This window comes from Chlamydotis macqueenii, chromosome 11 (genome assembly GCF_036417535.1).
Source record: "Chlamydotis macqueenii isolate bChlMac1 chromosome 11, bChlMac1.mat, whole genome shotgun sequence".
Classification (NCBI taxonomy): domain Eukaryota; kingdom Metazoa; phylum Chordata; class Aves; order Otidiformes; family Otididae; genus Chlamydotis; species Chlamydotis macqueenii.
Genome location: NC_141566.1, coordinates 12,279,136 through 12,301,262, shown reverse-complemented (window position 1 = coordinate 12,301,262; position 22,127 = coordinate 12,279,136). Strand labels below are relative to the sequence as shown.

At 50.9% G+C, this 22,127-nt stretch overlaps 3 protein-coding genes and 3 non-coding genes across 6 annotated transcripts; all 6 read left to right on the top strand.

Moving 5' to 3' along the window:
- Positions 1–4,784: 4,784 nt before the first annotated feature.
- Positions 4,785–8,852, top strand: LOC147599392 (40-kDa huntingtin-associated protein-like). Its single transcript, XM_086756651.1, has one exon. The coding sequence runs from the start codon at positions 7,437–7,439 to the stop codon at positions 8,487–8,489; it is 1,053 nt and encodes a 350-aa protein (XP_086612777.1). The 5' UTR covers positions 4,785–7,436; the 3' UTR covers positions 8,490–8,852.
- Positions 8,853–9,079: 227 nt separating this feature from the next.
- On the top strand, positions 9,080–13,315 carry LOC147599388 (H/ACA ribonucleoprotein complex subunit DKC1-like). The gene is made up of 6 exons (XM_086756687.1): positions 9,080–9,084; positions 10,166–10,295; positions 10,850–10,976; positions 11,351–11,481; positions 12,481–12,624; positions 13,076–13,315. Exons 1-6 carry the CDS (start codon positions 9,080–9,082, stop codon positions 13,313–13,315), a joined length of 777 nt encoding a protein of 258 aa, XP_086612813.1.
- On the top strand, positions 10,400–10,646 carry LOC147599391 (small nucleolar RNA SNORD17). The gene has a single exon (XR_015259817.1). It is a non-coding gene; the product is annotated as a small nucleolar RNA SNORD17 (small nucleolar RNA).
- LOC147599390 (small nucleolar RNA SNORD83) lies at positions 11,181–11,256 on the top strand. Its single transcript, XR_015259820.1, has one exon. It is a non-coding gene; the product is annotated as a small nucleolar RNA SNORD83 (small nucleolar RNA).
- LOC147599389 (small nucleolar RNA SNORA36 family) lies at positions 11,655–11,788 on the top strand. Its single transcript, XR_015259814.1, has one exon. It is a non-coding gene; the product is annotated as a small nucleolar RNA SNORA36 family (small nucleolar RNA).
- A 393-nt stretch (positions 13,316–13,708) lies between the features above and the next one.
- TRMT2B (tRNA methyltransferase 2B) lies at positions 13,709–20,563 on the top strand (the record flags this gene model as incomplete). Its single annotated transcript, XM_086756686.1, is given in 11 exon segments — positions 13,709–13,746; positions 14,228–14,360; positions 14,757–14,856; positions 15,851–15,921; positions 16,361–16,502; positions 16,642–16,741; positions 17,272–17,486; positions 17,611–17,732; positions 17,853–18,033; positions 18,995–19,094; positions 20,171–20,563. Coding segments are annotated over 11 exon segments (1,329 nt in total), but the record flags the coding sequence as incomplete, so codon positions are not given.
- Positions 20,564–22,127: the final 1,564 nt, after the last annotated feature.

The following is a 22,127-nucleotide window of genomic DNA, read 5'->3' as shown; positions in this document are numbered from 1 at the left end:
CACGTGACTGCTACCCAGCAGCGCCAGGCGGGCCGAGATCGCCGCCCGCCGACGTCCTCGTTAACCAGCCTTCCCGCACGGCCGGCGGGGAGCCGCCCAGACCCGGCCCCGCCCGCTTTCCGGTGCCCCAAGGCACGAGTCCCAAAAACTCGGGCCGCAGCTCCTTGCGCATGCGCAGCCGGCACCAGGGAGCGCGCACCTCGAGGATCGCTGGGGGTAGGGGGGCGGCCCCCGCACGGGGCGCGAGGCTGCCTCGCGGCGCGGAAGCTCCGCACCGGCCGGTCCCCGCCCCTCCGGGCCTCCGAATCGGAGAGAGCACCGCGGGGGCCATCAGGCTCCGGGCCCTGCTGTCCCGGCTCCCTGGCGCCCCGCAGAATGCTGCGGAAGAGCGGCCCTGCAGCTCCCGGCACGGCCCCGCACAGAGCCCAGCGCCTCTCCGGGGCCCGCCGGCAGACGGGGCTGCGCGGCAGAGCTCGCCTGCTCGGTTTTGCCGGCACAAGTTGCCGGTATCGTAGTCACGGTCCCCCTCAGACCCAGTGCCTCCAGGAAGGATCTCGACAGCGACCCCAAAGCACCTGTGTACAGTTTTTTTAAGCATTCCAAGTTCAGACGATCCAGGCACCTTAGAGATGGCCCAGGTTTGGGAACGAACTCTACACACCTATTGCTCCAGCTGCTAAAAAGGGGAGAACAGCCACTTTCTTTTTTTTTTTTTTTTTTTTCATAAACTGCCACATAATATTCCAGTAACAGTTTCACCTAATTTAAAAAGAGAGGGCTATAAGTACTTTGGATGCATGGACTTTTGCTTCACGGCATGATGCATCCATACCTAACTCAAGTATAAAATAACACCCCATTGCCAACTGAGCATTTACCAACTACACTTGGGGGGGGGGGGCGGGGGGAAGAAAGCTTTGTGGTAACTAACTCTTCTTAAATATTGTGGGAATGAGCGTTGGCATTCCAGCTAGGAAAACTGGAAGTTCCTCATTATTTCAGTGTGGAACCGAAAAACATCTGGGGGAAAAAAAAACAAAAAAAGAAAAAAAAAACCAACAAAACAACCACGGGAAAAGCATTTGAAAAAACTGCTGTCTCTAGACCCAAGTATTATGTCAACCATGTGAATTACCACTGCTACACCAGAATTGCCTCTTGGCTCTGTCTTCTCTCCCAGGTGTGCAAATGGCATTGCTCTCGCTCCCAAAGCCTCAGCCTTCTGCGGGGTCTCTGGGGAGTGTTTGCTGCAAGCATTCATGTAATTCACTGTTAACCAGCTGTACTAGAATTGCTCTTTATTTACACGATGCGCACAATTATGCGGGGACCACTAGGGCGTCTCCAGCTTCCAGAGGAAAGCACCCCCTTCTTCAGATGGCATCTCAACATCGCAGAAATGCGGCTAGGCCTGTAGTGACGTGCGGAAAGCAGACTCCACAATCTGTAAGATTGTAAAGTAGGTATGTTTATTCGGCGCCGGGCAGCACGGGGGGTAGTCCCGCCAAAATCGTGCGCGCCTCGCGCGGCAATTCACTTTGAATTTTATACAACCAAGTGTTACATATGCATGAAGTTAAAAAAACACGCCTAGACATATGCATGAGCTATCCCCGCTCCGTATTAAAATTAGTTCCAAGAGGTCATTTGGGTATTACAATTAGTTCCAAGAGGTCATTTGGCCAGTTTTAGCTGGCTCCTGAAGGAGGCCCCTTGGTTCTTACCAGGACTGTCCTTGTGCGGGAGGTGCAGGACTTCTCACTTCAGATGAAGAGTTCAAAGCACAAAGCAAGGCCCCTCGGTTGGGGAATGCAAGACTTCCCCCCCCTCGGGTAGTTTTTACAATAGCTAGTTAGCAAAGCATAAAGCGCTATTTGTATTAGCATGCACAGCAATACTCAATAAATGCCATATCTATTAAAGTTTCCTTAGCCCCTCTTCTCAGCAGGAAACAGCTGGGCACACCAAATCCAGCAGGTTCATTCCTTTTCCGGCCTAGAGACCAGCCTTCTTCACCTAAACACTGGCAAAAGTCCCAAAATGAGCAGAAAGCAAGAGGCAGAAGTGCCAAACAGCAGACAGGCACAGCAGCTGGAGGGAACTGAGCAAGCAGCCCATTCCCATACCGACCCTTCAGCGCCTGTACGGTGGCCAACACCCTCCTGGCAACAGCTTTCCTGTCTGCAAAGCGCAGCCAACTCTTTGAGGAACAGCCCGGGTCTGCCTGGGATTGGCCCTTCGGGATTACACGGCAAGGGCCGTGCGGTTAGCATTCTTTACCGTCCAGCAGGCCAAGCATTCTAGGGTCTTGCTATTTCGGGTAAGCTGCAGCCATACAAAAAAGGTCTCAAAAATAGTCTGAACTCGTCCGGTCCGGCTGATCCGATCGTCACAGCCTGCATCCAAAGTGGCACTGCGAAGATCACATCGGTGCACGGCCCTTGCCATATCAGAGTTAACAACCACTTTAGTAGTGCACAATGAGGGGCTGACTCAGGTAAAACTGGCATTAGATTATGTGCTTGTGAGGCTTGGTATCGGTTGCAGCGACCTGGAGGAACAATTAGGTCTCCAGGGCTACTGCTCTTTGGATTTCAGCAAGAACACCACCTCGGCCTTGGAGAAGGCGCGTGCGCATGCTGCAAGTATTGCCCAGTCAGTATTCAACATCAGGGTCCTAAAGGACTGGAGGTGGTTCTCAGAACTGTTCAGTTTGCCCCAGTGGCTGGGAAATATCGTGTCTATGGGTTTAACTATCATAATTATCGCTTTGATAGCACTCTGCTTGTTTCTGCTATTGTTACGGCTTGTACACAGCATTGTTGATGGGATCGCCAGACGAATATTCACAGTCAATCTCGCTATGACAGCCTCCACCCAGGGGTATCAGCCCCTTCAGCAGCAGGATGTCTGGACACAATTGTAAAGAGCAAAGAGAGGGGGGAGATGTGGGGCCCTGCAAGGCAGCAATAAGGCTACGAGCGGGGCTGCATGTACACAAGAAGAAAGGACCGCAACGATTCGCGCACTTGCTGACACAATGCCTCGTGCTAGGCGCGGATAGGTACATGGGCATAGGGGGTGGGTGCATTTGCGTGCGTAGCGGGTGTACGGGCTTGCGTAGTGGGCATAGGGGTATACATTGCGATGTGAGGCAGCAGTAAATTGAGAGCCGACTCCACGGCATCCGTGTCTGTGTCTCTCTCCCCGGGATGGGATTCTGGTAGGGGGGGTCGGTTCATTGTCGTGCAGCAACAAGACAGCAATAAATACTATTGTGCTTTTAAATATCATATGCTGGGTGAACTTTGTGCATAGGAATCCTATGAACCAGTTACACCAGCACAGACTACAGACAGGACAGAAGTAGCAGAGCTAGCTGGATTTGCTGCTTGTGACACACGATGCTTTAAAAACACTGTGGGATGAATGCCTCAAATTCACAGTTCTGGCTTGCTGCACAGGGGTGATGTCACCAGGCACCTGATTGCTTCAAGCTGCATCCTTGCAGCATCTGTGTGCACCTGCATATGCACCCACCACAGTGCCTCCTTTCTGGGGGGCTGTGCATGTCCCTGCAAGGACAAGCACTGACCCCCATGCGTATGCACAGACTGAGTATTGATACAAGCACATTGAAAGCTGTGTGTGTGTCGTGCAGGGGTGCATGCCTCTACCTACAGCTCTGTGTGGATGTGTGCATGTATGTACAATTGCACGACACCGTGACCTTAATGTGTAAGTAAGAGTCAGTACAGCGATGCACACACTTTGTTGTCTCTGCACGCTTGTGACTACTATGGGTCTGTGACAGTTTGCCTGAGTGTGCACAGCTGTGCCACAGTCCCCAGGTCTGTGTGCGTCTTCAGCCATGCTTGAGCCCATATGTATGGCAGATGTCCCTGCCTGTCCTGGGCTCCTTCCACTGAGCCAGTGGCTCTCCCCACCCAACCTTAGCCCGGCTTTTCTCGCCAGCCACAGCCCCAACCTGATTTAGCTGGCCTCAGTACCCGCTGCTCCCTCTTCCCCTGCAACGCTCAGCCCCCATGAAAAAATTATCCCAGTGACTCATAGCAAGAAGAAAACCACCTCAGAGTCACCTACCTCTCTCAGCACCTCTCCTCTGCTTCTTCCCCTCCTGTGACAGCAGTTCCTGCTTTCACTGGGGCTCCTATCAGCCCTTGGCTGCGGGTCACTGTGTGCTTCCTGTGCTTGAAGCCAAGAACGAGCATTAACCACTCATCCTGAAGACTATAGACCTTCTTCCTGCTCCCACTCCCAGCAGACTCCTCTGTTGGATACCTGGAGTACCAGGGGCACTTAGTGAACAATCCAGACCAAATGGAATTGTTATGTTTGTGAGCAGCAGGCCTCAAGGACATCACTGAAGCCGCTTGTGAGAAAGTACTGAAGCTGCCTGTAAGAAAGTACTGAAGCCACCTGTGAGAAAATAATGAGGCCGCCTGTGAGAAAGTAATGAAGCTTCCTGTGAGAAAGTAAACGAAGCAACCTTGAGAAGAAGGAAAACAGCTGGCATACGTGACTGGGGGCTGAACGTGAAGCAGGGTGCAGGTGGAGAGAGCCGTGTGTGTGAGCAAAGAGACTTAACGAATCATATCTTAGCTAAGAGCGCATGCATGATATAGTTAACCAATTAGTAGAGAGCTTGCACATGATACGGAATTAGAAGGGCTATATTAACCGGGATGTATCAACAATAAATTGGCATTTGCTTGATCATATTGGTCGTCAGCAGTGTCCGTTACTTCCGCGTCAACACTCCTCTGCTCTGCCAACCTCTATTCTGGACTGGGCTGCACAGCCAGGCTGGTGCCATCCTAGTGGTACCAGCCAGTCTAGTAGCAAGATGTCCCTCCTGGCAAGCCTGGCCTCACTTCTCTATGCTGTCGTGGCTCCAGCCCAGGGTGGTAGGAACTGGGACCTCACTCCTCCTGGCTCTGTCCTTGGGCCCTTTCAGGAGCCAGATCAATGCAGAAGGACTGGGCAGGAAAATGGGGGATATGAGTGTGGTGATGTGCTTATCTGTTGCAGATGAGCAGTGGATTTCCACTGGCCCGGGAAGCAGCATTGCTGCAGGAGGGTGGCTGGTTCTGACATAAGCCCCGGCAGCGCAGCGCCTGCCCACGGGCTTCCTGTGCGAGTCCCTGCCAAGGGGTAAGAGCACAGGCAGGTACTGGCAGGGGTTTCTCTCTGGCCTGCATGAACAGTGACTTGACCTAGTTTTGAGGAGTCTAAACACAGCTGAACCTAAAGCCTCTCACAGGGTGGCTACAGGGTACCAGGAGGGTAGGATGTAGACACCTCCTTTCCCCAAGGGGCTCAGACCTCCATAGCCCCCATGAGCTGCTTGGCAGCCCTCAAGCTCTGGTCACAGCAGGGATTTCTGGTGCTGAGAGCTCAGTGCTGCCCATGCTGCTGACAGACATTTCACATTGCTGACACTCAGATGTGTGCAGCCAGATGACTGACTCGCTCCTCTAGACCTGCTTCATTTACTGCCCTTTAGGGCTTGCACTGGAACATGAGTTGCAGATGAAGAGATCCTGAATTCAGGTCCCTCCAGAGGGCACAAAGAGCTGCCTGGGTGGCTGGAGACAGTCGTATTTGTGGGAAGAGGTGTTGCAGTGCTTGCCATGGGGTTGGGAGGAAGCTGCGCTCAACCCTGAGCTCTGCCCAGCTCTGGTCAGTCACCTTGGCTATTGGTGCCTCCTCTTCCCTGGGTGTACAGCAGCGCTGACAGCATGGAGGGTGCTGCCCCGTCTTTGGTCAGGACGGCTCTATACAGCTCTATTTGCTTTCAGCCCTGGTCAGGCCCTACTGCAGTAGCCAACAGAGAGCAGCATACGAAAGTATTTCTTTCCACTGCCATCACCTGCCCATTCCTCCCCTGCTTGCTGGGGCTATTTGCATCTGTGTGGGCACACCTCACGCTGCTCTGCAAGCTAAATTTGGTAATGTGGAAAGAGCTTGCAGAATGATCTGCTCCACACACTTGGACCGTGCCAAGAACATCCAGCAAAGGGTCCAACGGCCAAAGGGAACGCACCACAGAAGCGCCTGGCAAAATTTTCTGCCTTTCTTATTCTTTGGTGTCCATTCTCTTTCTGCAGAAGAGAGCGTTTCCCTGTTTGTATTTTTTCCCTTTCACATGTTCATCTGTTTGCTTATTTTAGAAGACTGCAGAATTGGAGACACAGACTGAGCCACTCACACATCAAATACAGCCTGGGCAATGAGAAGGAGAGAGGATTTTCATTCAGACTGCCAACCGTTCTAGTAACTGCTTAGCCCAAACACTTGAATAATACTTGGGAGAATAAAACGTTTCCTAAAAGACTGAATCCGCTCATCTTTCCAGTTAAGGTCTGAGCACCCCTAAACCCCACTGCAGCTCTGTTGAAGGAGCACCTTAAAAATCAGAGGGCAAGACTCACTGTGCTCTTTCAACTCTGCTACTAAAAGCACAAAGAGTGGGAGTGGGATATTTTTCTCTTCAGTAAGGGTGGAGGGAAACACCAAAAGCCAAGCTCTGCAAATAGAGGCCACAAAATTGTTCTCATTTTCCAGTCAGATTTACCAAGAGTCAAAGGAGAAACGGTGTGTGGTTCAGAAGCCTCAGCATCACAACACCAGAGTACGTGTGCCCTATACAGCTTCTGGGAAGTCGTTTCCCCCCTCATAAAGTGGAGTACCTCCACAGCTCCCTGCCTGTACACGCACAGAGACTGGAAATCCTCACACCTGTCCAGCACCCCACGCCCCACTCCGCAGCGGAGGGCTGTGCTGGACACACAGTACCAGTGCAGGTTTCCCTTTGTGTGGAAACAAGAGGGACGACGGTGCAGGTGAGAGGGGTTGGGACCCCAAGTGCGGGTGGGGGAGTGGGCAGGCAGGAAGAAGCGGGAGCAGCCCCCGGGGAGGAGAAGCCACAGGACGACGGGGCTGACGCTCACTTCCGACAGGCAGATGCCCACGCCACGTCTTCTGTCCTTCACAGCGAAGGCAGCTGGTGCTGCTACTCCCCTCCGCTCCCGAGGGAGGCGGCTGGGTGAGCTCCTCCTAGGAGCCAGGGGCACCTCCGAGCGCGGCTCCCCGCGGCTCGGCACGGCCCGGGATCACAGAGCTGAGCGCGGGCCCTGCAGCTCGGGCGGCGTCTCTGGGGAGCGCCCCCGGAGGGCCCGCCGAGGGGGGGGCGCGGAGCCCAGCGCGCGACGGCCGCAGCAGCCCGGCAGCGAGCACACCCCCCCGCACCCGGCCGCCGCAGGGTCACGCTCGGATTCCCGCCCCCGCCCCGCCGTCCGCGTGACCCCGCAGCGGGCCGCCGATTGGCAGGCGGAGGGTGAGGCGGAGCGCAGCGGGGCGAGGTGCGGTTCGGTCGCTTCCGGCCTGGCCCAGCTCGGCTCGGGCGGCGCGCGATGCTGTCGGCGGCCGGCGGCTCTGGCGGCTCCGGGCCAGGCCTCGGCGGGGACGGGGACTTCCTGTCGCGGTACCGGCTGGTGTCGGCCAAGCTGCGGCGGCGGTTCCTGCGGAAGCCGAACGTGGCGGAGGCGGCGGAGCAGTTCGCGGCGCTGGCGCGGGAGCTGCGCGCCCAGGAGAGCCTGCCCTATGCGGCCTGGTGCCAGCTGGCCGTGGCGCGCTGCGCCCAGAGCCTCTTCCACGGGCCTGCCGAGGCGGCCGCCCTGGCCGAGGCGGCGCGGCTCTTCCTGCGCCAGGAGCGGGACCTGCGGCAGCGCCTGGGGCTGCGCGGCGGTTTCGGCGAGCACGTGGCGGCGGCGCAGAGCTGCGGCGCCTTCGCCGCCCGCCTGCACCTGGAGCGGGGGCAGCCGGCGCTGGCGGCCGGGCCGTGCTTGGAGCTGGCGGCGGCGCTGCGCGACACAGGCCGGCCCGCCCGCGCCGCCGCACCCCTGCAGCGGGCGGCCGAGCTGCTGGCGGCGGCGCGGCTGCCGCTGGAGGCGCTGCGCTGCCTGGCCGAGCGTGCTTCCTGCCTGCTGCTGGGCCGCGACTACGCCGGCGCGCTGGCGGCGCTGACGCGGGCGCAGGCGCTGGCCGGGGCCGGGCTGGGCGGCGGCAGCGGAGTCGCGCACGGCGGCGCCTTCCTGGACGTCCTGGCGCGCTGCGAGGTGTCGCGGGTGCTGCTGCTGCTGCTACTGCAGCCACCGCCCGCCAAGTTGCTGCCCGAGCACGCCCGCACACTGGAGCAGTACTGCTGGGAGGCGCCGGAGGGCGGCCCGGGGCCGGGGCCCGGGGGCGGCCCCGGGGCGGGCGGCGGGCTGCCGCCGGCGGCGACCTACCTGCCGGCCGAGCTCTTCCTGCTGCTGCAGTCGGCCGTGCTGGCGTGCCAGGAGAAGGACGCGGAGGCGCTGAAGGCGCTGCAGACCGAGCTCTGGCCGCTGCTCAGCGCTGAGCAGAACCACCTGCTGCACCTGGTGCTGCAGGAGATGCTCAGCCCCGCCGGGCAGGGGCTCTGAGCATCGTCGCCACAGGTGGGCCTCGCCTGTGCCTGTGTCAGCTGTCCTCCGCAGGAGCTCTGTAACGGAAGCAAGTAATAACTGATGAGCCGAGGTGTCCAGCTCCTCGTTTGTCTGGCGTCAGAGCAGACTGCTGGCTGCACGCATTGGAAGCTGTCCAGCCGGAAAAAGTGTAATCCCGAAGGGCCAATCCCAGGCAGACCCGGGCTGTTCCTCAAAGAGTTGGCTGCGCTTTGCAGACAGGAAAGCTGTTGCCAGGAGCGTGTTGGCCACCATACGGGCGCTGAAGGGTCAGCACGTCTAGAAGCAAATGTTGCTGGAGTTGCTTTTTAAAGAAAACGCATTAAAATGAGACTTTCTTGAGATGTTTTCCCTCCTGGAAACAAAAGGCACTGCAGCTAGCGTGAGCCATGCATTTGGCTCTCGTGGGGGACAGGGGGAGTTGGTGGCTGAACTGCAGGTGTTTACCTGGGGACCGGTGGTGGTTGGCTGGCTACAGCTGCTCAGCTGGAGAACTGAGACTGCAGGATGGCAAATCCACTGCAGCTGAGGGTGATTAGAATCAAAATGGGTGGTGGGGGTGGAGAAGGATGAAGTATGGGAATGGGCTGCTTGCTCAGTTCCCTCCAGCTGCTGTGCCTGTCTGCTGTTTGGCACTTCTGCCTCTTGCTTTCTGCTCGTTTTGGGACTTTTGCCAGTGTTTAGGTGAAGAAGGCTGGTCTCTAGGCCGGAAAAGGAATGAACCTGCTGGATTTGGTGTGCCCAGCTGTTTCCTGCTGAGAAGAGGGGCTGAGGAAACTTTAATAGATATGGCATTTATTGAGTATTGCTGTGCATGCTAATACAAATAGCGCTTTATGCTTTGCTAACTAGCTATTGTAAAAACTACCCGAGGGGGGGGAAGTCTTGCATTCCCCAACCGAGGGGCCTTGCTTTGTGCTTTGAACTCTTCATCTGAAGTGAGAAGTCCTGCACCTCCCGCACAAGGACAGTCCTGGTAAGAACCAAGGGGCCTCCTTCAGGAGCCAGCTAAAACTGGCCAAATGACCTCTTGGAACTAATTGTAATACCCAAATGACCTCTTGGAACTAATTTTAATACGGAGCGGGATAGCTCATGCATATGTCTAGGCGTGTTTTTTTAACTTCATGCATATGTAACACTTGGTTGTATAAAATTCAAAGTGAATTGCCGCGCGAGGCGCGCACGATTTTGGCAGGACTACCCCCTGTGCTGCCCGGCGCCGAATAAACATACCTACTTTACAATCTTTCCAGTCTTTGAATGGGCTACGCTTGGCCTTGAGCTTAAGGGCTGCTTATCATTCTCACTCCAGGACAGTGAGGGCACATCCATACTGTCCAAGTTTGGTGGGGTTTTTTTTGGTGTTTTTTTTTGTAGTGGTTTTTTTTTTTTTAGTTGCTTCTCTAGGGCTTGTGCTGTTGTAAGTGCGTGAAAACACTTCTGACGGACTGATCTAATGTATGAGCTGAACTTACGGCCTCAGCCTCTACCAGTCATTTGACTCCAGTCAAATAAAACTTTTTGAAGAAATAAATGTGGTTTAGATTTATTTTGTTGGAAGAACAACCAACTCCATAATAAACTGTGCACGCTTCTTAGGATAGGTGATTGTGAAAATTTCAGGGCTCCGTGGATGTGTGGCTGTGAAGCAGTGTAGATCTTGAGGTCAACATTAAATGCAAGTGGCCACTCCTGACTGCTCTTGTCGTTTTTTCAGGCAAAGAGTATGTGGGAATTGTTCGGCTGCACAATGCAATTGAAAGTGAGGCTCAGCTTGCCAGGGTAAGTCTCAGCATGCTCTTAGCCATGCTGGCACTTTCTGTGCAAAGTGTTCAGCACTGGTGCGAGATGAGAGGGTAGGAGTGGAGCTCAGGTGTGCTCTGTATGTGAAGTGATGTCAAAGTTTATCCATTCTCTGAGTGCAGTGGTGCTGCCCTCCTGCAGCACCCCAGTTCCTGTTCTAGGGTCTGGGTGCTGTGCAGCCTCCAAAGACCATCCAGTCTCCCTGTGTCCTACTGGGGGCTGCTGTGGTGTGTGGCTGGCTGCCTGCAGGAGGGAAGTGGTGCCGGCAAGGTTGGAGCCCCTCTTTGGGGGGTTCCATCCTCACTGAGATGAGGGATGATGTCTGATCACGTACTGCCACCTGATGAAAAAGCCCAGCTGGGGTAGCATTTTGACCACATCACTGGTTCAGATTGCCTTTATTAAAGATGGCATCATCAAATTAAGGTGAATCTTGTGGTTTTCTCACTCATGAAAGTGGCCATAGTTGCTGGAGAACTCGAGGTGCTCCTGTGTTAAGGCACAGATATAAACTGTTACTCATTTGCTTACAGGCAATAGAAACTCTGACAGGCGCGCTGTTTCAGCGACCACCCCTCATTGCTGCTGTCAAACGACAACTGAGAGTCAGAACCATCTATGAGAGCAAGCTGGTGGAGTATGATCCTGAGAGAAGATTAGGTAAAACAGGCCTTTCCTGCTGCCTTTCTATGAAGTTGACAACTGATAAAATTCCCTGTGAAATGGGCTGCTTCCTATTGGCAGTTGTCTTAAAACATAAATCCTCACCATCAAGTAGTAACTGCTTCATGCATTACTTTGGTGTGCTGAGAAGCAAATCCCTTTTTTTTTTTTTTTTTTTTCTGCTTCATCCTTCATTGAAGAGCCAAATGATGTCAATTAGGTAGCATTAGCACTCAGTGCAAAGATGACCTTCATCTATCACCCTAGGCTGATGGCTCTGTGAAGGGCTGGATATACAGCTTCTCTCAGAGGAAGCTTCTAGATATGGTTCATTTCTAGATATGTATTTAAATGCTCTCCTTGCATTTCAGGAATCTTCTGGGTGAGCTGTGAAGCAGGCACGTACATCCGAACGCTCTGTGTTCACCTTGGTTTGCTGCTCGGTGTGGGAGGCCAGATGCAAGAGCTCCGCAGAGTGCGCTCAGGCATCCTGGGAGAGAAGGTAGAGTGGTAGCTCTAACTACGACCATCAAATTTGAAATTCTCAGAATTGCAAGAATTGGATGCAACTGTGTCAGTTCTAAATTTTTAGGAAAAGATATGGGTGCATGGCGACTGGAAGGAGTTTTGTGAATAGCCCTGAAAATGTGGGAACTCTTTCCATAGACGGTCTGTAACCAAAGCGTTGAGTTCAGTTCAGGGTGTTGCCCCTGTTCTGGTAATTAAGCTTTGGGACAGTGAGTGACTGGGAAGTGCCCCATGGTGACAAAACTTTGTTTTATGCCACCTGTGTTTCTTAGCCTACAAACCATGCCATGAGTTCAGGTGTGTTAGCTGTTTGCTCAGCAATCTGTGACTGCTTGGGGTCAGGGCATGATGCAGGGAATGTGCTTCATCAAAATGAGCCTGGGAGATGCAGTCTTGTGTGATCTTGAGCACTTGTACAGTCTTTTCAGACTGGTCATAGCTGGATCCTGTTGCCAGCCCAAATTCCAGAACTAACGTCTTTACTTGCAAAGCACCAGCATTGGAGTGCAAATGTTTCCCCACCCATCTGTGCTCTTACCATAGCTATAATCACTGGCAGACATTTCTGAGTTCCAGGTGTTGGGTGCTTACAGCTGCTTCGAGAATTTATTTTGTGTCACACAGATTGAAGAGCTGGTTAATTTACACTTACACTCAACTAATCTTTTTCTAGGAGTGCCACATTTTAAGTTTGGTTGTATTTCAGAGTTTCGTGTGGAAGATCTTACACACTAGATCCAAGCGCTGCCTGAGATTAGGAAGGTTGAAGCTTGTGGTAGCACAAGTCAGGCTGACCTCAAGCTGTTAATGGAAAGTATTCTTGCCTCTTTTAGGTTGCTTTTTTGATGCTTCTCAGTTGGGCATGGTTTTCACTCCTTTTCAGCACACTACTTGCTGTTGGACTTCAGCTGTTTTCTTGTGTGTTTTGAGTTGGTGGCTGGTAGGAGAGTATAGAGGGGTTATGTCTTTGCAGGACAACATGGTGACTATGCACGATGTACTAGATGCACAGTGGCAGTATGACAACAACAAAGATGACAGCTACCTGCGAAGAGTTATCCTACCATTGGAGAAACTGCTGACTTCACACAAGCGGCTAGTCATGAAAGACAGTGCGGTGAGTCCCTGAGATAGTGCCACTTGACAGCCAGAGACTGCAAAGTGTCTTCCTAACTTGTAAAGCTAATGAGGTGTGTAAAGCCAATGCATGTGATGTCCAGCGCTGTCCTGATTGTGAGCTATGTAGGACCTAGTATGGGCAACTGCTAAATTAGCAGTAAAGTGCAAGAGCCAAGAACTGAGTGGCAGAGAAGCTGTCCTCCTCACTTCAGGAGGATGCTGATGGTTCTGAGCTCTGCTTCACATGTTGTTTACTGTGATAGGTGCTTTGCTTTGCTTGCTTTTTCTAAAGCCCCCAAGTTTTATATAGTGGAGAATACGAAATAGATACGTAGGGATGTTACTGCTGGGACAGTAATGGTAATGGGAAGTTAAAATATGAAGAGGCACTTCTTAACTTATTTTTTTCTCTAATCACTTATAAGCCTTCCTGTTACCTACATTTTCAGGTTAATGCCATTTGCTATGGAGCCAAGATCATGCTGCCTGGTGTCCTGAGGTATGAAGATGGTATTGAGCTTAATCAGGAAATTGTTGTCATCACCACGAAAGGAGAAGCTATCTGCCTAGGTATGAAACTCCCTAGTTCTTCGTGTACCTACCTAACTGCAGAAATAACAGACTGCGTGCCAGTTGAACGCATAACAAATGAGTCCCCATGCGCAAAAGCTTTAAATAGTGCTTCCTGATGGGTACTGTGGGTTAGTATGGCCCAAGGCAACTGCTGTTGGGCAGGATATTACGAAACAGCAGCTGCGTCAGTCCTTGCCAAGGTGTGAAGAGTTCCTCAGCCTGGTTTCAGCTGTATGATGCTTAGGTGTGCTCTGTATGTGAGGTGATGACAAAGTTTATGCATTCTCTGAGTGCTGCCTTCCTATTAAGTTGCCTCCACCATGCTCTTCCCAGTAGGAATAAAAGAGCTGGCCAGGGCTCAGCTGGCTTGCCTGGAGCTTGGCCTTGGGATAGAAATAATGTAAAACACAAATGAAAAGGTCTGAGAGAAAAGTATTAGGAGCAGAGTAGTTGCCATACTGGCAAGCAAAAAGTAATAGTCGATTTGATTTGCAGGTTAGCAAATGTGACTCCACTGTGGAGACTTCCCTATCAAGAGCAGCTGCAGGTAAGGTGTGCTTATGTTAACTTTTCTCTATTGTGTTGTCCTAACTGTCCCTCCTGTCCCTGTTGAGAATAGGTTCTAGCATCTTAGTCACTTACTGCTGCACACTCTTCAGAGCCCATTTACTGCTGCTTTAATTCTTCAGTTATTGTAAAGGATAGAACTGGGAAGTTACCTGTGGGTGTGGTGTGTGATCACCAACAGCACACAGGATGGGCACTCGCACAGTGATCCTGTCCATTGTGGGACAGCTGGTTCACTGGGGCTTCAGGTTGGACCAAGTGCTCCAGGCCAGCGCTTAAGGATCATGGATGCAGGATTTCTCTCCCTCCTTGTTGCTCCAAGTGGCTGTGGTGATGAGAAAGGCAGAGTTCCTCTGGGGCTGTATCCCACTTGCAGTATTCCCTCCTGTTGACCTTCCCAGAGATGAGTGATGAAGAACTGTCCACTGTCGTGTGGTCCTCTGAGAGTGTTTCTGGCTTAGGACTCCTCTGCAGGTGAAGTATGAAAGCCAGAGGAAGATTTTGCAGACACTGGCCTCTTGTCTTGAGGAGCTGGGCATAAATGCACAGAAACCTGGTGGACTCTGCTGTCCTCTCCAGCCTGTAGTCCCTTCAGTGAGTATCCCATGGGAATGCTGTCGCCTCTGAGCCACTAACAGTTTCTCACTTAACTCCTGAGGAGTCTCATGGTGGGTATTGGTTGCAGGGAATGTGTCTGTGGCAGTCCTTGCTAGCTTCTGCTTTGCAACCTGTGACTGCTGGAGAGTGAAACAAGAACAGCGATTAGGAACCCTTTTTTGTGCCCGAGCCTTCCCTGAGAAACCTGTCACCATTCTGTCACAGAGAGCCATTTCTTCTTCCCATGGGAATCTCGCGCAAAAACAAAGTTTATGCGTTTTGCACATTCATGTGTATCTTCCCGTGTTGCCAACAGAACAACCAGGCTTGTTTTTGCTTTTCTGCATTACTTTTTTCTTTTAATCTAAGGCTTTACTTTTCCTTCTTCCTCAGCCCATCATTAATGGCTACCAAAACAAATCTACTTTTTCTGTGAACCGAGGACCAGATGGGAACCCCAAAACCATGGGGTTGTATGTGGGAACTGGCAGAGGTCAGCGTAGGACAAGGAGCTGAGTAGAAAACTGCTGATGTAGGCTGGGTTGGGGCAAGGCTATGCTGTGACAGCCTCCACTCAAGTTAGAAGCCTGTATACTGGGAATGCCAACAGAAACACCACCAAATCCCAGGCAGCAATTTTAAAACCTCGGTTTGCTAGCTTTTTAAGAGATACCAGCTTCTAATTTGCTAAATACCGCAGTAAGGATGACAGCTGCAGTAGCAGCCCTTCTAGGATTTAGCTTTGTTATTCTTAATTATGCCATTCCTATGGTTTTGGCGTGCTCCAGGAGCCTGTGTTGAGCAGGGAGAGCATGGAGGGGATGTGTATGTCCATAGGAGGCAGCAGAGCAACGCTGGAGCATTTGGGATGCATGGAGCAGTTTGGTTTTGTGCAATGAAGATGAACTGTGTGCTCCTTGCAAGCTGCTCAGTGGTGAACTCATTCACACTATCGATACTAGGTTTTGCTTCTTAACATTCATTGCAAGAGGTGCTGGAGTGGTTGCTGTGTACTTTTATCATAGAAGAGATAGTTACATGCATATATTCTACCTCTAATAGAAGAAGTTTAAATGCTAAACTGAAGTGGGAATGCTGTATTCCAGGCAACCTGAACTGCTTTGCTGCTGCAGTTATTCCCCGGTTATAAAACTAGCTTGCTTTACTCTGGCTCCCTTAGTTTAAGAACAGTGCAGTGATTCCTTTGCGAGTTGCTAGAGGACGTTTACAAAGCTTGCAGAACTCCAGCCTCTTCATGGAAGTTAGTGATAGTAATCACTGGCAAAGGGAATTCTGGCAGGTCCTGCAGATTGCAGGTACCCAGAACATTACAGTATTTAGTGGAGCATTTAGATAATAGGGGTTTTTTTTTTGGTACAATGGGAGAATTCAGGGGAAAGGCCTCTCAATAGTTTGTAATTTCAGATGCTACAGTGGTTTACATGCCCTGAAACAAAACAATTAAATATCTGTCTGTGTCTTCCCAGCAAGAAATATTGTCTGTGTGAAAGCCAACCACGTGGAAAACATACCCCCAAAACACAAACAAGTAGCCCAGGTAAATAAGTCATGACTGTCCCTAGACTGTGGAATAGAGAGACTGCCATAACTCTTACTTGGGAGAACATTGTAACTTTAGTTATGCTGGGTTTTCAAGTCCATTTTCATGTTCAGGCCTGCCTGTGGTTGATGGCTAAATATTTTTTTTAAACTTGCATGTTAATGTTGCAGCCTCTAAACTGTCCCAAAGAATGAAGTTGATCAAGTGACAACTAATTCCTGCCAATTTATTAAAATACATAAGAATCACAAACTGAAATTCTTAAAATGTCTCATCTTCCAAGGACTTGGAAAGAGCTTTCACTGAGTGTATTGAAATCAGACAGAAAAAACAGATGATGCCGGTAAAAGGGCCACCTGTTTGGTGTGCACAGAGTTATGCTAAGACCAGGGTAGTTGTCTTCACTGTTCTACAAGTGCCATTTCTCCCCTGTCAGTGCTATAAGGAGTTCATCCATCACTCGCCCCTGAACCCCTGCATCCTCTTCCATGAAGGTGGACACTGGCAGGAGCTTGTGGTACGCACCACCACCTGTGGCCACACCATGGCTATCATCATCTTCCACCCTAGGAGCTGAGCCAGGTGAGTACACGGAGGACAGGGTCCCTGGCAAGAGGCATATCAGGTATGTGGCTGACCTGAGCTTTCTGGGTGTGTTGCTATTGAGAGATGTCTAATCAGATTACCCAAACAGCCAGGTTTTCCTTTATCACTCTTGACAGGAGGCACTGGCTACTCAGAAGGCATTGCTTAAGGAGTTCTTCACGTGTGGATCTGGAACAGTCTGTGCCTTAACTTCACTTTATTTCCAAGAGAGGTATATGTCTATATGTCTTGACACAGGGAAAGAGTGGAAACAAAGCCACCTCCTTTTTCTCCTTCCTCTCTGATCAAATTCTGCCAGTTTAAGGGGTGCTTGAAGAGAATGACAGATGTTTGGATGCCTCTTGCAGACATAGTTTTAAGATGGTCACATCCTTTGTTTTTCTAGAGATTAAATATTTGAATGGCTCTAATTCATGGGAGTTACAAGTCTGGGAAACTAAAGGAAAAAAATCTAGAGTGACTTTCCTGTAACAGTAAATCACATTAGCAGCAAAACTGGAGAATAGATCATAGGATTGCTGCCTTCTGCAAAGTCATTTTGATACTTTTAATGAATTACAGGCTGTGCAAGTTACAGATCCCTTGCAAAGAATCAGATTTTTTTGATCCTGTTGAAAGGCTCACATAAAATAAAGGTTGGTGGGGAGTGAACCATCCTTCCCTGCACATGAGCATCCTGTGAATGGAAATTGGCTGCCTCAGTGCTGCCTTCTAACACTTGGTTTTTGTGTGCTCTGCTAGCACCATGACATGCTGCTCCCACAAGCAATCCCCCTTCCAGCTTCTTCATGGAGAACCGCACATCTTTGAAGAAGTGCTTGGCCTGAAGTTTCACATCTCTCCAGATGCCTTTTTCCCAATGAACATGAGTGGAGCAGAAGTTCTGTACCAGGTGGTCGGGGAGTTGAGTCAGGGTAGTGGGGACACCGTCCTCCTTGACATCTGCTGTGGAATGGGTGACCAGTGTCTGTATAAACCTGGCTTCCAGGGCTGGTGCTTTGTGTGCCAAAAACGATCCCCACTCTCTAAGGCTTGTTTCTTCAACCTGGTTGTACAGAGTATTTTTGTATCCATTTCCAGGTGCAGTTGGTCTCTCTCTGTCTCACCAAGTGTCCAAGATTATTGGTATTGAGGTGGTGGAGAAGGCAATAGAGGATGCCAGGTGGAATGCAGCATTCAATGGTGAGTTCAAACTCCTCATGGCATAAAGCTTCAAACTAACTGCTGAAAAATTGGAAGCAGAAGTGAGCGGAGGGATCCTAACAAGCTACCTCCATGCAGCAAAGGGTGGTACTTCATGTTGTACCCAACATCTGGTGTGACTGACTCTGCTTAGTTCATGTGGTTGCTTTTCAATTCACAGGAATTTCAAACTGAGTTTCACAGTGGAAAGGCAAGAGGCCGTGTTACCACAACTCCTGTCATCATGGGAGGATGCCTGACCCCTTGTTGCTGTGGTGAACCCATCTCGGGCTGGAATTCATGAGAGAATATGCTATTTATGTTGAAAAAGGAATTTTTAACAAGTTCTGAGAGACCAGTTATACTGACTCCAGACCCGCCACTCACTTAATCTCTAGTTTCTTACCTTGTTGCTGACAGCAGCTAAAATCCCATACACTCTGCTATTTTCAGTGCCTTTATCATGCTTTCTCTTTAAAGCAGTCAGCTCTAATCTTTTTTGCATCTTTCCTTCTCTCCTAAATAACTCAGTGAGTTATGAACCTCTGGAGGGAGGTCTGTGGTGCAATCTCCCCACTAAAGCAAGGACAACTTCAGAGTTGTATACGGTTGCGTTGAGGTTTGAATGTGCCCACGGGTGGATACCCATTCCTGAAAATGTTTCCCAAACATATTTAATCAGAATTTCCCCTTGCTGCAGAGCATCTGTTGCCTCTCATCCTCTTCTTGTGCCCTTCTGAGAAGATAATGGCTCTATCTTCTCTAATCCCCCATGAGGCCCCTGAAGATAGCAAAGGAATCTCTGCTCACCTTCTCTTCCCCAGGCTGAGTAACCCCACCCCTCACACTCTCCTCGTGCATGCCACGTCTGAGCCCTCTAACCGTCTCTGTGGTCTCCACTGGTCTTGCTCCAGTGTGTACTGGGAAGTCTTGAACTGGTCCTGGTGCCTAGTGCAGTCTCACAAGTGTATGTGGAAGGTTTTACGTGTCTCTGCTTAATTAAGTACAATTTTTCTCTCATCCTTCATCCCCCTGGAGAGCAGAGGGATTTCTCCCACTGCTCTACCCTGCCAAGTCAGCTGAGCTGTTAGTAGCATGGGTTGCATCTCTGGCCACCTAAGAGCCTGCATCTGAGACAGGACATGGCAAAATGCGTATTTTTTTCCCCCTGTATTTTTGACAGTTCAGTGCAGTTCAGTCATGCTTCCTGTGCAATTATTCCTTCTGGAGAGCCTCACAGTGGTGGTAGGTCACTGGGAAAGGATGGTATCTCTTTTTGCAGATTACAGGGTTGTGCAAGCCATCTGAAACTGCAAGTCCATCCGAAGGCTGCTGTACATCTCCTGCAAGCCAGAGGGTGAAGCTATGAAGAACCTTCTCGAGTGAGCACCCTCCTCTCTTCCTTTCCACTGACCTTAGTGACAAACCCTATTGCGTCCAGACAAGGACATCAATATCTGACCTTGGCTTAGGAAGGTTTTTGTTGCGACTGAATTTCATTGGTTGAGTTGGAGATGTGATCCAGGACTGTTGCAATAGGACGAGGGTTGATTGTTTTAAAATAGAGGGAGGTAGATTTAGATTGGATACTAGGAAAAAATCTTATACACTGCGGGTGATGGAACCTTGGCCCAGGCTGCCCAGAGAGGCGGTGGATGCCCCATCCCTGGAAATGTTCCAGGCCAGGTTGGATGGGACTCTGAGCAACCTGATCTGGTTGGGGATGTCCCTGGTCCTTGCAGGGGGGTTGGACTAGATGACCTTTAAAGGTCCCTTCCAACTCTAACCATTCTATGATTCTATGACTAGTCATTGTGTGGTCAGAAATGGCTATGCTTCTGTGTTATTTTGGGTTTACCTGCAAGCTGCACTCGCTGGTTTCAGGTAGTGGGTATTCTTTAGGTTTTATGTTCTAGCAAGATGCTTTAGTGCATCAGTAAGGAATAGAAAACAATGCAAACATACTATAATGGCATTGTGCATCCTTCCCCAACAGAACAGCACATCTGGATATGGGATATGGAGTCCACTGGGTTCACTGCAAGAAGGATGACCCCTAGCCAACAAAGTGAAGCCAAGGGGATTAGTCACCTGCTTAGGGTTAATCGTATAGCTAAGTCTATCTGAGGCAGGCCCATTTGCAAGTGATAAATCTGTCTGCAGGTAACTAATGAAGATAGTGTAAAACTGAGGATTATTTCCGAAGGGTATTAAGTGTCTTTCAGAAAGGGACCTTTAAATCTGCCACTGACTTTTTGGTTTGTCCATGAGGCTTTCAGAGCTGGTTTAGGATTCAGTATTGATGGTTCCAGACCTCAGCCAGTGTCAGCTGCAGATTCTGAGGGATGTTAGCCAAACGCACAAAATCACTGCATCCTCTTCTGTGCTGTTGTGGTACCGATAATGTTGGGAAGACTTCTGCTACTGGTCTAAAGGGTGCTCTCTTTGCTTTCCACAGGCTGTGCTGCCCACCCGCGCCAGGGAAGAAGCTGGCAGGAGAGCTCTTTGCTCCCACATTGGCTATACCTTTTGATACGTTTCCTCATACTGTTCATTGTGAATTGGTGCTGCTGTTCACCCTCTGACAAGGAGGCAGGTCAGCCATCTCTGAGCTTGGGAAGCAACCCCCTACTGTCCTGAAGACTGGAGTCAATATAGTTAGGATTTTAACTTATTTTCTTCAAAGTTGCATAGAAAGAAATGATTTTGCTTTTGTTATTTCTTTGTGTTGCTTAACTATACTGTTCTGTAAGGAAACACTCAGATTTCTGGGGTAAAAAAGTTCTCTGTAGCATTTCATCACCCTTCCCTCCCCGGCAAACCTCTGCTAATTAAAGCAGCCTGGAAGATACGCTCTCCCTGCGTGTTGATTTTGTTTAGTGAGGGAGGCAACTTCTGTGAGAAGCTGCTAGAAGTTGTTTAATCTTTGTCTGGTGGACTCAGCTGGGCCTAGGGCAGACCCCTCTGCTGGCCAGGGCTGAGCTAATTGGTGGCAGAATGTTATAGAATCATAGAATGGTTAGGGTTGGAAGGGACCTTCAAAGGTCATCTAGTCCAACCCCCCTGCAAGGAGCAGGGACATCCCCGACTAGATCAGGTTGCTCAGAGCCTCATCCAGCCTGGCCTTGAACGTTTCCATGGATGGGGCCTGCACCACCTCTCTGGGCAACCTGTTCCAGTATTCTACAACTCTCATTGTAAAAATTTTTTTCCTAATATCTAATCTAAATCTACCTCCCTCTATTTTAAAACCATTACCCCTAGTCCTGTCACAGCAGGCCCTACTAAACAGTCTCTCCCCATCTTTCTTGTAGGCCCCCTTGAGGTACTGGAAGACTGCTACAGGGTCTCACTGGAGCCTCCTCTTCTGCAGGCTGAACAGCCCCAACTCTCTCAGCCTGTCCTCACAGGACAGGTGCTCCAGCCCTCTTATCTTTGTGGCCCTGCTCTGGACCTTCTCCAACTGGTCCATGTCCTTCTTATGGTGGGGGCTCCAGAACTGGACACAGTACTCCAGGTGGGGTCTCACCAGAGCGGAGTAGAGGGGGAAAATCGCCTCTCTCGACCTGCTGGCCACGCTCCTCTTGATGCAGCCCAGGATGCGGTTGGCCTTCTGGGCCACAAGGGCGCATTGCCTGCTCATGTTGAGCTTCTCGTCCACCAGGACTCCCAAGTCCTTCTCCTCAGGGCTGCTCTCGATCCATTCTCTGCCCAGCCTGTATTTGTGCCTGGGATTGCCATGACCCAGGTGCAGGACCTTGCACTTGGCCTGGTTGAACTTCATGAGGTTGGCATGGGCCCACCTCTCCAGCCTGTCAAGGTCCCTCTGGATGGCATCCCTCCCTTCCAGCGTGTCGACGGCACCACACAGCTTGGTGTCATCGGTGAACTTGCTGAGGGTGCACTCTATCCCACTGTCTGTGTTACTGGCAAAGATGTTGAACAGGGCTGGGCCCAACACAGACCCCTGAGGGACGCCACTCATCACTGATCTCCACCTGGACAGTGAACTGTTGACCACCACTCTCTGAGTGCAGCCATCTAGCCAATCAATTCCTTATCCACCGAGTGCTCCGTCCATCAAACCCATGTCTCTCCAGTTTAGAGAGAAGGATGTCGTGCGGGACAGTGTCAAAAGCCTTGCACAAGTCCAGGTAGATGATATCCATTGCTCGTCCCTTGTCCACCGATGCAGTCACTCCGTCATAGAAGGCCACCAAAGTGGCTAGGCACGATCTGCCCTTGGTGAAGCCATGTTGGCTGTCACCAACCACCTCCTTGCTCTCCATGTGCCTTAGCATGGTTTCCAGGAGAATCTGCTCCATGACCTTGCCAGGCACAGAGGTGAGGCTGACTGGCCTGTAGTTGCCGGGGTCCTCTTTGTTCCCCTTTTTAAAAACGGGGGTTATGTTCCC